This window comes from Tubulanus polymorphus, chromosome 11, assembly GCF_964204645.1.
Source record: "Tubulanus polymorphus chromosome 11, tnTubPoly1.2, whole genome shotgun sequence".
Classification (NCBI taxonomy): Eukaryota; Metazoa; Nemertea; class Palaeonemertea; order Tubulaniformes; family Tubulanidae; genus Tubulanus; species Tubulanus polymorphus.
This window is the reverse complement of record NC_134035.1, coordinates 9,042,714-9,056,367: the sequence shown is the minus strand read 5'-3', so window position 1 is coordinate 9,056,367 and position 13,654 is coordinate 9,042,714. Positions and strand designations below refer to the sequence as shown.

General features: G+C 38.2%; 2 protein-coding genes across 3 annotated transcripts; both read left to right on the top strand.

Annotated features, from left to right (window-relative positions):
* Positions 1-747: 747 nt before the first annotated feature.
* Positions 748-11,051, top strand: LOC141913274 (transmembrane 7 superfamily member 3-like). 2 transcript variants are annotated; one of them, XM_074804755.1, is made up of 11 exons: positions 748-867; positions 2,098-2,227; positions 2,936-3,111; positions 3,836-4,119; positions 4,679-4,862; positions 5,601-5,687; positions 5,784-5,864; positions 5,962-6,114; positions 6,900-6,985; positions 7,549-7,711; positions 8,605-11,051. In XM_074804755.1, the coding sequence occupies exons 1-11, from the start codon at positions 780-782 to the stop codon at positions 8,976-8,978; spliced, it is 1,806 nt and encodes a 601-aa protein (XP_074660856.1). In that variant the 5' UTR covers positions 748-779; the 3' UTR covers positions 8,979-11,051. The 2 variants fall into 2 exon arrangements, with proteins under 2 accessions (XP_074660856.1, XP_074660855.1); XM_074804754.1 differs by having other exon boundaries at positions 6,888-6,985.
* Positions 11,052-11,486: 435 nt separating this feature from the next.
* Positions 11,487-13,185, top strand: LOC141913031 (uncharacterized). Its single transcript, XM_074804469.1, has 6 exons — positions 11,487-11,600; positions 11,823-11,954; positions 12,148-12,230; positions 12,298-12,383; positions 12,459-12,508; positions 13,051-13,185. Exons 1-6 carry the CDS (start codon positions 11,487-11,489, stop codon positions 13,183-13,185), a joined length of 600 nt encoding a protein of 199 aa, XP_074660570.1.
* Positions 13,186-13,654: the final 469 nt, after the last annotated feature.

Below are 13,654 nucleotides of genomic sequence, written 5' to 3'. Positions count from 1 at the left end.
AGGTTGTGGTGATGAGAAAGTCTGATAGATGGCGAATGAGTATTCATCGGCATTCGTCGCGTGTTAGAATACTAACCAGGCATTTCGTATTAATTGTTTTAGGGGTAATCCGGAGAATAAAATCTGGGTGATACAATTTACACGAATGTTAAACTTAAAATTATCGATATCATTGTTGACTTTTTATTGATAGTATAATTATTTTGATGTTTTTCAGAGCTGGCAGAAAAAACGTAAGAATACGTATTTCAAGCGAATATAGTGTTTCAAAATCTTTAAGTTAAGACGAGGCAAATTTTGCTAAATTATATTTTTCTAATAAAAATAATGTCAATTAAAATGAAATTAAAGATGGATCTGTTAATCTTAAGCTTTTTAGAGTGAATTTGTAGTTTTATCTCTCAGATTAATGCTTTTATGTTGAAGTGTATAGTATAGCTGTGGCTCTTTCAACCAAAAAATTGCCTTAATATGCGAATTTCTGTTTGGATTGCGAAAATACTGCCTTTTAAAGGTAGTGTTCTACTTTGGTAGAAATGAAGCTCTGGGTTAATCTAGAATGACAATTCCCGGTACAATTATCGCATCGTGTCGGAATTTTTTGCATGACGACCACAAACTACATTATATATGCGCCGGCGGTTTCGCCGATATCGCGCCCGCCGCGATATAGATCGAATTGAATTGGATTGGTTCCCCTGATGTGGATATTCTCGGAGCTACCCATTTCTCAACCAGGAAGTAATTTTGACAAATGTCACAAGTTGACAAGTTTAGGAATGGCTACGTTTGTGACATTTGTAACGTTGTTTTTGTCCTTAATTTGTGTCCATACGTCTGATTGCTTGTTGTTTGGGCCATCGAGGTGTAAGTATTTGTCGGCTAACTTTTTTTATATTTAGTGGATTCCTCCAGTCTTTCCTTTTTTTCACTGTCAAAACTCAAATCAAACTGTCAGTGTCAGTGACACCAGTGCAGTACTGTACACGTACAGTGCAAAAAAACGAATTGGTTAAATAATTTAACCGTGTTAAGCAAAGTATTTACTTGCGCAGTTTTACAGTACATTATTTACTATAATGTTATATATAGTATTAACTAAACAATAAACTCATTATATTGGGTTTAGGGTTATTTTCGATAGGGTTAGTGTCAAGAGGGTGAGAAGAGGGTCCAGAGGGTTCTGTTTTACCCCTAGGGATAGGATTAGGGTAAGGTGAGGTACTATAGATAGTTGAGGGTGGTTTGGGTGGTTTTCAGCAAGCTCGGTCGTCTAGTGGTATGACGCTGCGCTAATGTCTATTTATTAATTGATGAGACCTGTTTTTCTTGGATATTTTGCTTACTTTTTGGGGTACATACCTCATTTATGTCTTAACAGAATGCCAAAAATCGCGGACAACAACTGAATATCCGATATATTTCCAGTTCTGTACCAATTAGATGGATTGGCAAAAAGACTCCTTAAGTCCAGTTGAATGAGAGAGAAAATCCTCCATTTTGTCAAATTTCTTGAATTTTTACATTGTCACCATGCCTACGAAATGAAGTTATTTTTCTTGTGGGGTCTCAACAACTAAATCAGGGTGGCGTAGGCATGGTAACAATGTAAAAATTCAAGAAATTTCACAAAATGGAGGATTTTCTCTCTCATTCAACTGGACTTAAGGAGTCTTTTTGCCAATCCATCTAATTGGTACAGAACTGGAAATATATCGGATATTCAGTTGTTGTCCGCGATTTTTGGCATTCTGTTAAGACATAAATGAGGTATGTACCCCAAAAAGTAAGCAAAATATCCAAGAAAAACAGGTCTCATCAATTAATAAATAGACATTAGTAATTTACTGGCCCGGGTTCGAATCCTGTTCCATGCTGCTATTTTCTCTAACTCTGTTCTCCACACTTTCCTTGAATCTTCTAAGTCATGCACCTCAGTGCGCATGTGTGGCGTCAATTGGCAAAATATCACCTGCCTTTTGGTAGGCCTAAATGAGTCTTCTTATATAGAAAATCTTCGGTATTTCATAAATTTTCATTTGAAAAAATTACACTTTTCCAAGACGTAAAGAGAAATTGTCGTTTAATTGTTTGCAGCTGTATCGATAACTGCTGATGTGCCGACAGTATTTACTGTACCCGGTGGTTCGGCGTATTTGACCGTTACGCTCAATAGCATTCCAGACATCGCCTCCTTTGTTGTCTTCCAGGGTCACAGTCAGGGCAAGTAAGTAGCCTATGTCTAGCTTTATGTTTAACAACAATAGGACTGAGCTTTTCAAAATAAACTCTTGACACTGATTTTTTGCAATTCGAACTCAACATTGAAAATGTCTACGAAGAGCATTCATGCAATCAAGTGATTTCTTTATGAAAAAGATGGTATGAAATGTCAAGAATGTTGACTATACTTAGGTATACATTTAATCCGTGCATCTACACTGCAGTGCGGTGTATAAATCGTTGATGAACTTAGTTAGTTAGGCTTCCTCACAAATACTGCATTTGCGATTTGTGAGGCATAAAATATCATGTATAGTAGACCTTATCTGAAATAGAATTAACTGATAAAAAATGTACCTATACACGGCATCGCGGTGCATTGGTGTAATTAGTACTCAACGGTTGGTCAAAAATGGTTAGAGTTAACCAGCTTGGATTGTTGATATAAAGTGACAGGTAAAAGCTCATTGTTACTGTGGTATTTATCTATCAGTTATCTTGCACTAACTTTTGAGCAACCGCTCCCAGTTCTCTATATGGTAGCTCCCCTCAAACATGTTGAAATATTAGTAACTAATGACACAGCATGTGGTAGATGAAATATACTTGAAATACTACTCGAGTATTCCTGGGTATTAATGGACTTATATTATAGGTCATACTTTGAGAAATTGTTGTTCGATCGTTCTTCATTTGCCTCATTTGTTTGTAGACAGCTGACAGTATCTTCCAGCACTCGTGTTAAACCGTCTGACAGCGTCACCGGTACTGATGCCGGATACGTTACTGCTTTAACGAAAGGACAAACATCAGTGACGTGGTACATCAGTACGAAATCGAAGCGCGACGTCAGCGTAATAGTTTTTGCCAAGTGGCACCGTGAAACGGGTAAGAATGGGCCTACTCTTATAGATCAATGTGAAAAATGTCCATTTGGAAAAGTGAGAGAAAAAATGTGAAAAATCTATGAAAAAAATTTAAGAAAAGTTTCGGTTAAGATTTTTTGGTTCAACGGGTATCCCGGAGTCAAAAACAGTAAAAATGAGCCTACCTTTACCCCATAGCATGTGATAGGGTTCTTACAGATCAAGGATTCCTGTATTTCCGTTTTTCCTATCGCCCAACCGAGGATATCCTATAACTATATCAGTGAATTTTTGGTCGAGGGTTGGGAAAATTTCGCCGAATTTTGCATTCTCTGATCTGTGAGAATCCTGTCTGTAACAAACTGATTCAAATAGCACAATGCAGTGTTTCCATATGCTTGAATTTTAAAGGGGATGTATTCATTGTTCAGTCTAGGACATCTTGGTTGCTGAAGTAGCTAGACCTGCAACCCCGGCCAAAATTACAGAAAATTTAAGCTTAATTTTGGTGTAATCTTCTAATTTTCATATTAGCTCAATATATTTCATAGCAATTATCGGCATTGATAGAATATTGACATCCACTCTGGAAGGGGCAGTAGATATTTTATCAGGGGTGACTGATTTTCAGAGGGTGAATGTAAAAATGAAAGGGGTGGTCGCCCTTCTAAAACCTGTTGCGGAGAACACTGAGGTGGACTTTTACAAGGCCTATATTTTAATGCGATACGTATCGTATTTTACAGAACCAGTACCGGGCGGCTGCAATGAAGAGTTCAACCTTGAACTCGACCCGAATTTACGAATCGAACGCGGCTACGTAGAAACGATACTGAAATATCAATACGGCAACGAGGGCTCGAGACGAGGTACGAGCGAACCGTCGTGCGAATCGCAGGAACGATGGACGAGATTGCGTTACGATTTTTACGTTTATTACCTCGACGAGATGGACTACTCGGAGAAAGGATTGTTCGATGCGATGCGACGAATGATGGCGGCGCCGAATATCATCAAGTACGGCACGAAGGTACGAACGATTCGATGTTTAGATGATTGAGGGATCGTTGTGACGTAACGAAAATTCGAAAATTGATTTTGAAATTGCCTGAAATATGAACACGAGCACAGTTTCAAGGAAAAGTTTATATCAATTTTATCAGTTCATTCCATCTTAAATACATTTAATCCTTTTTACCGCGCAATCTTTCCAACCCTTTGATCCATGGGGCGCAGAAAAGTTTCTTAAACTTTACTGTATTATTTGGATAACGTAAGTGCCATAGTGACAATTGAAACTAGATTCTTACCATTGAGTTTTACTCTTTTGAGTTGCTAGTCCCTGGGAGTATAGTAAAATATACCTGAAAACTGCAACACAGTGCGATGTATTATGTATGCTTGGTATAATGTGTGGCGTATTGTCACTTCCCGAGATTCGCTGCCATCTTTCGATAAATATCGCACTGCGGGGTATTGTAGATAACCACAATAATTAAGGGTTAATCTTTATTGCGTTTCCGAACCCTTTCACTGAATATAGGCATCGTCGTTGGATTACTGAAAATATGTTTTGATTTATGTCACAGATGATCGAGCATTATCGCGGTAAGACCGGACGACCGATGTTACCGATGGCTTCGTTCGACGGAATCGCGGCGATCTATAACGTGATCGTCACCGATGATAATGGTTTTACCGAGAGTACGGCGTATGTACCGGTAGCTGTATATAACTGTGATTTACAGGATGACGGCTCCTGTCCTACTAAATGTAAGTGTCTTAAACTCAGATAGTGATAGCAATAAGTCGCCAGCGATTGAAACTGCATCATACAGATTTCAGGGGCCAGTTGCACAGTCATGACTTAAGTCCAAAAGTGGTCTTAAATCTTAAGACTGGTCTTATGTTGTTAGATTAGCTATAGAACTAAGTTGGACTCAGACTGGTCTTAAGTCTAAGCCATGACTATGCAACTGGCCCCAGGGTCGGATCCTGGAGACAAGTTTGAATAACTTGTCACATTCCGAATTAAGGGCATTTTGATGTGCAAAAAGCAATGATAGGGGCACTACCACGCCACTGAAATGGACCAATTATCTTTTTTTGACAAAATGAAAAAGGCTCTCAAAAAATTTGATGCACTTGTACAAGTCTCAAAGTCCCCCTGGATCCGCCTCTGCATTTGAACCTACTGATATTGCAAGATTCTGCCATGGAACAAAACTCTGCCTAATAAGCTCAAGTGCACAGGTACTGGCACGGCTGATCTGCTCAAAAACGTGCAGGAACAATCAGTTGGCCAGCTTTTAACCACCATAACAAATTTGCAGATACGTAATACGCGATAAATGTAATAAACCAGGCTGAAATGAAACACGGCTAAATGCTTAGTAGCTGCACACTTGGGCTCGTCAGGCAGGTATTCATACCTTGGTGGAGTCTCCATGCAGAGACAAGATGATGAAACTGAAATTAATCGTCCTTATCGTCTTCTTATTATATTTCCAGATTTCATTCCAACAATGATCGTAACAAGTATAGCCGGTATCCTGGGATTAGTCTTGTGTTTCTGCGGTCATAAATACTTCAAATTCCGTGAGTTTTTTTCGAATCCGCATTTTGTCACCAGACGTTTGGCGAAGACAAATATCCTGTACACGCTTAACAAAAAGACAAATTCGTTATTTTCAGAACAAGTGATGATGGGACTGATATCATTTACGCTACTCGCCTATATATTATTGGCGATGTTAACAGATTTGGCGACTCCCGGTAAATTTAAAGAGAATTGCACACTTTCATACTTTTAAATGTTTATAGTGCGTAATGTTAGGAAAGGATAACTGTATAGTGTTTATGTATTTTATAGCAAGCCTTGGATTAGCGGTGGGGTGTGGTATAATTGGTGGTATACTATGGCTGTTATTCTGGTGGAACTGCGGCGTACCCGTTATGTCGGTTCTGTTAACCGGTCTAATTCTCGGATATCTGGTTTCGTGCATCATATTCTACACCCCATTCGGTTGGTATATTATAACTTTTCGAAGATCGATTTGAAAAATGTTCTCGGCTCAGTTGCACAAGCAAGGCTTACACGGGATCCCTAGCAGCTCCTTGATTCCTTTAAAAACTCATTCTAAACAGAAAATGCTCTTGAACGTGTTTGAAACTTCTTTGTTTCGAGCAAAATCCCTGAAACTCCTTTAAAACTCCATCAATTTGAGAAATAGGAAATTGAAAATTGTTTTGATTGTTGTACTGTAATCTACAGCATACAGTAATCGGTACAGTTGGGATCAGAATTCAATTTTTAACCCATTTAGATGGTTGCCCAATTAGAAACGGAGTTTAGATTAGTAGCGTTAAGGATAAAGATTTGTGTTTACTATACCACCAATTAACGAGATAAACAGTACCGATTTAGGAGTCTACTGTAATTGGGATGTAAGTGATGCAGATGCTTCCTCGAAATGCAAAATTTTCTCCTTTAAAACTCCTTATTGCCAGAATTGACTGATCTGGAGGGACCCTGTTAGATTTAAAGATTAGTCAAAGACCATCCATTCCTGCTTGGTGTCCATTGACAAGTGACTGCCTAATTCAATTGATGATAAAGTTTTTCTTCACCATATCCTGCTTCTATAGCCAATGTAACGAGTGAAGACTGGTCTTATGATTTAAGACCACATGATTTGAGTCACCGCAGTGCAACTGTTCCCCCTGAAATGTTTGGTCACAAGTTCTACTGTTTACTTCAAAGATGGAAATTGTATTTAGTATTTTCTTCATCTATAGGTAATATATCAGTTTGGGAGATGAATTTTAACTACGGAATGACATTTGCTTGTGGTGTTTTAATGGTTCCTGTCGTATTACTTTACTTCACTAAAACGGTTAGTCATTTCTTTTTATCAACAAGTAATTCAATTTTCACTCATGCGACAGTTCTAAATGACCTGTCTGTTATTTGTTTACATACTGATGATAAAATTCTGGGTCAAACGAAAAATTATCACAAAAACCCACATGATAGAATTCCTTTGTTCCAGATATCGGGGTTCCCGGTATATTTTTATCTTATAATGGATTCAGGTCATCGATCTGGGTGGCCACTTGCCTGGAAATCGGGGAAAAGTCGAGGAATTTTATTTTCTATGAAAAAGTCAGGAAATAGTCAGGGAATTTTGTAAAAAAAAAAGAAGCTATGTGTCAGGGAAAAGTCAAGGAAAAATTTGTTAAGATTGCTAGATCATGTGTAAAAATCAAACAGTTTCCGTCTATGTCTTATGTTCCTGACTGCATTAATTGATTGGATTCTTAGCAGATCGAGTCAGAGAAAACAAGGCATATGTCAGGGAATAGTCAAGGACAAAGCAAATCAAATAAAAGTGGCAACCCGATTCAATTAATGTCTTTATTATTTAGATTTACGTTTTATACCGGTATTTTTTTTCAGATGAGTATTATATCATGTTCGATAGTCGGGTCGTACCTGATGATTATAACGGCTAGTATAGCGCTGAATTCGATCATGCATCATATAGTCCTACATGCTATATTCAAGGCGACGATTTCCGATTACATGAAAGTCAAGATTTTCCCGCCATTTCAAAGAAACGGTAAGCGTAGAACGACGTCGCAGCAGTCAATCTGCTGTCTGCAGTACTCTCTCCCTCAGACACTCATCTGCCTTATAACTGATCATCAAGACTTTGACAGGTCTCCTATCTGAAAATTCACCCATTAAATGGTGATTGTCTGCGTGGGGGCTTCGAAGTACAGGCAACAGATTGATTCCTACATAAGAACAATTGATGAAAATTGTTCTGAGATATGAACTACATTTAGATTTGAACCGCAATGAGATATGATATTTATAAATTCTAACCTCCAATGAAGTCAGCAACACTCAATGAGTCTCGATAATGAAACTGAACCCTGGCTGTGTACTCCTTATTTTTCTAGCTATTTATATCCGTCGTCACTTAGTTGTTCATATAAAGAACGCATGCATTATTGAGCTGATTTTCAACCCGCTCCATCGTGTAGGCCTATGCTATTTTAAAGTCCCACTGGCATTATGAAAGCCCAATCAATGTCAGACACGACAGTATCTTTGAACCCATGGAGCAGTGAAGGGCTCCAATGGTGGAATTTCCCTATTTTCTCCGTCAGTAAACCGATTTACATACTAATGTATTGTATGTTCATTTCTGCTGTCGAAATTGCATGTTATACACCCTCCTCTTTCAGTAATTAAGCAATTTATTCGGTATTTTCTTAAAATTTGAAACTTTGAATGACATAAAGGGACCTGTTGGCCTTAAAGCATTACGTAGCTAATTCTACCGATCCCTCCCCATAGATGCAGGCCAGTATGTACTTAACAAATGCTCCCTCACTGTGGCAAAATATTTACCGACTAGAGAGGGATTAGACACATTCACTCATAGAATATTCCCGTATTTCATGAACTTCGAGTATTTACATTTTGCTCACGCGATCATTACAGATATGATACTCAGCGGTGTCTGGTTAGGATTGACGGTACTCGGCGCTACGTTTCAATTCATCCGCGCCCGAAACCAGGCCGACTTCCCCGAGTGTCCGCGGGCGCGTCGAAAACGCCGAATCGAGCAACGCGCGCAATTCGACGAAGCCGAACGTCGCCCGCTACTGATCGACTATCAACAAGAAGTCGACGAAGGTATACTTCACGCTTTACCGGGATACGGTACACAGTGCGCGCGCCGAGAAAGTGGTATAGCGCCACCGGCTTATACGTCGCAACCGACGGAAGTGGCGCCACCTCGTAGCAGTTCGCCTCCTCCGCCGTATAATCCCGATTATGAAGCCGGGCGTTCAACAACTCAACCACCGGTTTAGTACTCAAATACCCTCCTTGCTCCGGTGCCAATCAACACAAATACATTCAAAACACTGTATATGAGCAAAACTCACAGTTTACGATTTATCAATTTATTCTGACGGTTTCGAAGTTTTGACTAAACTTCATCATCAGAGAAGCAAACTGCTAAACTTCATCATCAGAGAAACAAACTGATGAAGTTTAGATTAAACTTCATAATCAGAGAAACAACTGATGAAGTTTAGATTAAACTTCATCATCAGAGAAACAAACTGACGAAGTTTAGACTTAAATTCATCATCAGAGAGACAAACTGACGAAGTTTTGACTAAACTTCATCATCAGAGAAACAAACTGACGAAGTTTAGACTAAACTTCATCATCAGAGAAACAAACTGATGAAGTTTAGTCTAAACTTCATCATCAGAGAAACAAACTGATGAAGTTTAGACTAAACTTCATCATCAGAGAAACAAACTGACGAAGTTTAGACTAAACTTCATCATCAGAGAAACAAACTGATTAGTCAAAACTTTCAGAATAAATCATTATAAAATCAACAGTTGGTTTTGTTCATTAAGTCTGTGAAATACTGAGATTGATAATATCAGTCTACCGGTTACATTCTAGATATACGTTTACCGGTATATGTATAGATTAGTATCAGAGATCAGCATCTGGTTCAACGCGCTCTCTCTCGACAGGGGTTCTCGAACATGATGGTGTCTTTAGACTCGGTCATGACACGAAACCCTGCCTGGATTAGACTGAAAGTGCGGGCACTTGCACTGCTCTGTCGCATGAAAATGTGCGGTGCCAATCAGGTTGCTTATTGTATACTTTACGGCAAGCTATAGATAGAATAACTCGGGCTGAAATAGTACTTGATTTCTGATTGGCTAATAATGACATCATGGCTAAAAGTGTGCAAGTACCTGTGCAATCAGTCTATCAGGCAGAACTTCGTGTCTCGCGCTACTGAGGGAGAGCTGGTTCCGCAGTTCTCAGAATGATAAAAACATCGGAAATAAACTACTGTAATTCTAACTCTTTGAGTCCTGAACTGCGGACTGTGGAACCGGGTAGATCCTAGCTGATCCTGTCGTATTTGTGTTGGAATTTTCTCCACAAAATAAAAACATGAGATCAGTTTTTGTCCGTCTGATCATAATTTCTTGATGATTCCTTATTTGAATAAGTAAGGGCTGTTTTCTAATTTGTAAATAGTACAGTATTTGTAGATAGCAATGAAATTTTATAGTCATCTGATTTTATACGATGCGTGTTGATTGTCTGCGAACTAAAGTAACTACTGGGTCTGGTTGCATGATCATGACTGAAGTCAAAAATATAATCTTAAATCTTAAGGCTTTGGGGCCAATTGCATAGTCGCGGCTTTGACTTAATAAGACCAGTCTAAGACCAACTTAGTTCTATATCCCATCTAACAACTTAAGACAAGTCTTCAGATTTGAGACCACTTTTGGACTTAAGTCATGACTGTGCAACTGGGTCCTGGATTCTATTCGTTAGATTGCCGGGCAGCTATCGGATAATAGTAGTCTTAGAATGTGACATTGGGTTTCAAGTTTTGACTGTTCAACTGGTCCCAGTTTTGCATGCTTAATCCAGATCTAATGAAATTAATCCTTGTCTTTGTTGAGAGAATCAAATTAAAGGTGGACCTCACAGAGCGGTAGCTAGTATTTAAATTTTGGGGGCGAGAGAAACTTGAAAAACCGATATAAAGATTCTTCGTATATGCCCTTACAAAAACTATGTTAGGCACTTTTCCAAAATTTCTGGAAGGCAACTGCCCCCCTTCGCTAATTACGGCCCTGCCTTAAATGATATCTGAATTGGATCAAAATTTAGATCAACTGATCCGGATTGAAGCAGGGTCTATTTGTATGAAAGATTTTAATATTGTTAGTATTTTGATAAAAAAGGAAGATAAATCATGATTAGTGGTAGGATGTGCCAAATGTTTGATTGTGATGTATTATTAACCAAATGATGATGTGATATAGTACTTATATTCTTGTACGCTTTCTATGATGATGAAGAATGAAATTGCATATTTTTAGAAATCACGATCGTTGTATCTTTGTCGGGTTGTTTGAGGATATTCCAGAAGAACCAGTTTATTCAGAGGGATAATTATACATCGATGTCGTGTATAATTGATGTTTCGCCGCGCGGTGTAAGCTTTCAATGGGATCTCGATCGATCAATAACGCTCATTATACAGGCTGCATTGTTGCTATAGCTACATGACGCTAGCAGACGGAAGTAATTCCTCATACTGATACTGATGTTTATGACGCATTCAATTTAAACTATAACTCATAATTATTGCTTGATTACTGTTGCGTAATCTTTGAACTTTTCATTAGTTCTTGACTTATCGGAGGTGACTCCTGAAATTAGCTCTGAACATCATTTAATTTCTGGAGGATTTGACCGGAAGGATTACCGCTATTCGTATTCATTTAGTTAAGAATTCGCTGTATAAATAATCGGAAATGAGTGAAGATATTTTGGAGCAGGCGGCCCGGCGACAACACCGACGCCACCCAGGGGCTAAAACGAGTACCGACAGTTTGGACCTGAATTCGCATGCGAAAAAAGATGATCAGGTTTGAAATGTTTTGTTCAGTATAACTAGGGATACATTTTATCTTACGGGATTTAGAAAATATCTGTTGAAAAGTTTTTAAGAAATAATTTGACAAGAGCTACAAACTTCACTACATGAAGTCTTATTGAATCAGTTAGTATGAAGTAAATACCTTCTTGTTTTACGATATTTTGGATATCTGTGCAGAGAGATAGTGTGCAGAGAATTTTCTGTTTTATAGAGTAAATCAGAGGATATTGAACATGATACGACATCAACGACTGGCAGAAGACGACGATTACAAACAGAACAACCGTTGATAACTACTCGATCGGATTCACAATCATCAATGCCTCCATTTATCAGATTCAAAGTAAATAACGCATGAGTATAAGAAACCGGGTTTGTGGCGACTGAAGGGCTTGTTTCTGAGCTCTTGAAGATATTCAATAAAGAATTAATCAGATATTTCATAAATTCAGTATAAACCTTGTTAAGTGGTCTCAAGAGTTTTCGATTGCAAAACCTGCAACGAAAGTTTCATTTATTTACTCTGTGGATTTCAGTGCCAAAAAGAAATTGGGAAAGCGCTTTTAGATTCAACATCTCCTATATCAACTGTTAACAGTCAATTCTCTCAGCAAGTTGGGTATGTATGTGGCGATAATTATCTAGAAATTTTTTTCTAAATACACATGAAATTCCTCTATTTTTAGGCTCATGTCAAGTAAAGGAAACCTCACACGAAATGTAGAATTAACTTTGGCTAATAAAGATTACAAGATTGATCTGAAAGTCATCGGTAATTATTTAGATTTTTAACGATTTCTGATCGTATAAAACTCGGGAGTATAGTGCTATTGTCTTCCCGCTACAGGCGATGGCCCAGATATAACTATCGGCTTGGACTTTCTTCAAAAATACAAGGTACAAATCAATCTACGGTATCCTCTTCAAGACTTCATAAATTCATTTAACTTATAAGTGCCGCCCATCATGGAAAACTGGTCATTCCTAGTCTCGAAATTAGCTATATCCCCTAATATTACAGTGGAACCTTGTAACATAAAGTTAACCTTGTTAACCTTGAATATAGCGATTTATCATTTACAAACCAAAAATTTCAATAACTTCATACTGGTGATAACAAACATATTGTTCAAGTCCCCTGAAGTTCGTCGTAAGAAGGTTCCACTGTCGTAAATAGTTGACGACTATTTCCAGTCTTGGTGAATATCATTGAGACAAACCCACAATATCAATTTAAACAACTGTTACTTTTTGTTTTTTTCTTAAGTTTCGCGAGTAATCCTTCCACCCGCTTTCAGAATTTATTTGAAAAACTCTGAAAACGGGTTCCACCCGAAACGTCAGAAAAAACAATAACAGTTTTGATTAAATTGATATTGTAGGTTACTCTCAATGATAGGTTCTACTGTGTTATCATTTAGTCCGTTTCGTCCTTTCAGTGTCTTTTGAATTTTGGATGCGGAACGTTGAGTCTGGGAGAGACTGAGATACAGTTACTGTACGAACGTGATATTCCGTTACGATTCCGTTCAAATATTGCTTCATCCGCTTCGATACTATCACAGACTATATGATAGAGAACTCAAACTGACTCTGACTAATACTGACAACTCGTCCTGTGAAATGGTTACAGATTTTTTAAATTATTGTGCTGCAAAAAACCTACAATCAGAGGCGAATCTAGCTATATCTAGAAAATAGGGAATAATTGCGGCATTGTCCAAAGCAGCAGATGCTTCAACTGAGGCAACAAATCCTGGATCCAGTTCCACAGTTGTGTCAACATTTGACTCAGAGTTAACTCATTGAAAATGAACCAATTTTAACTCAGAGTTAACTCTCAACTCAGAACTGTGGAACTGGATGCTGTATTCTGCGATATAGCGTGATCCAAAGCGGTCGCACAGTTGCAGACTATGTAGTGCATATAAAACACCCGCAATGATTATCAGATATATTTGAAATGATTTTCAAACAGATCTCTGAATATGGATAGAACCATTCTACTCGAAATGTCAGTTTAACTAATCTTCAATAAGGCAG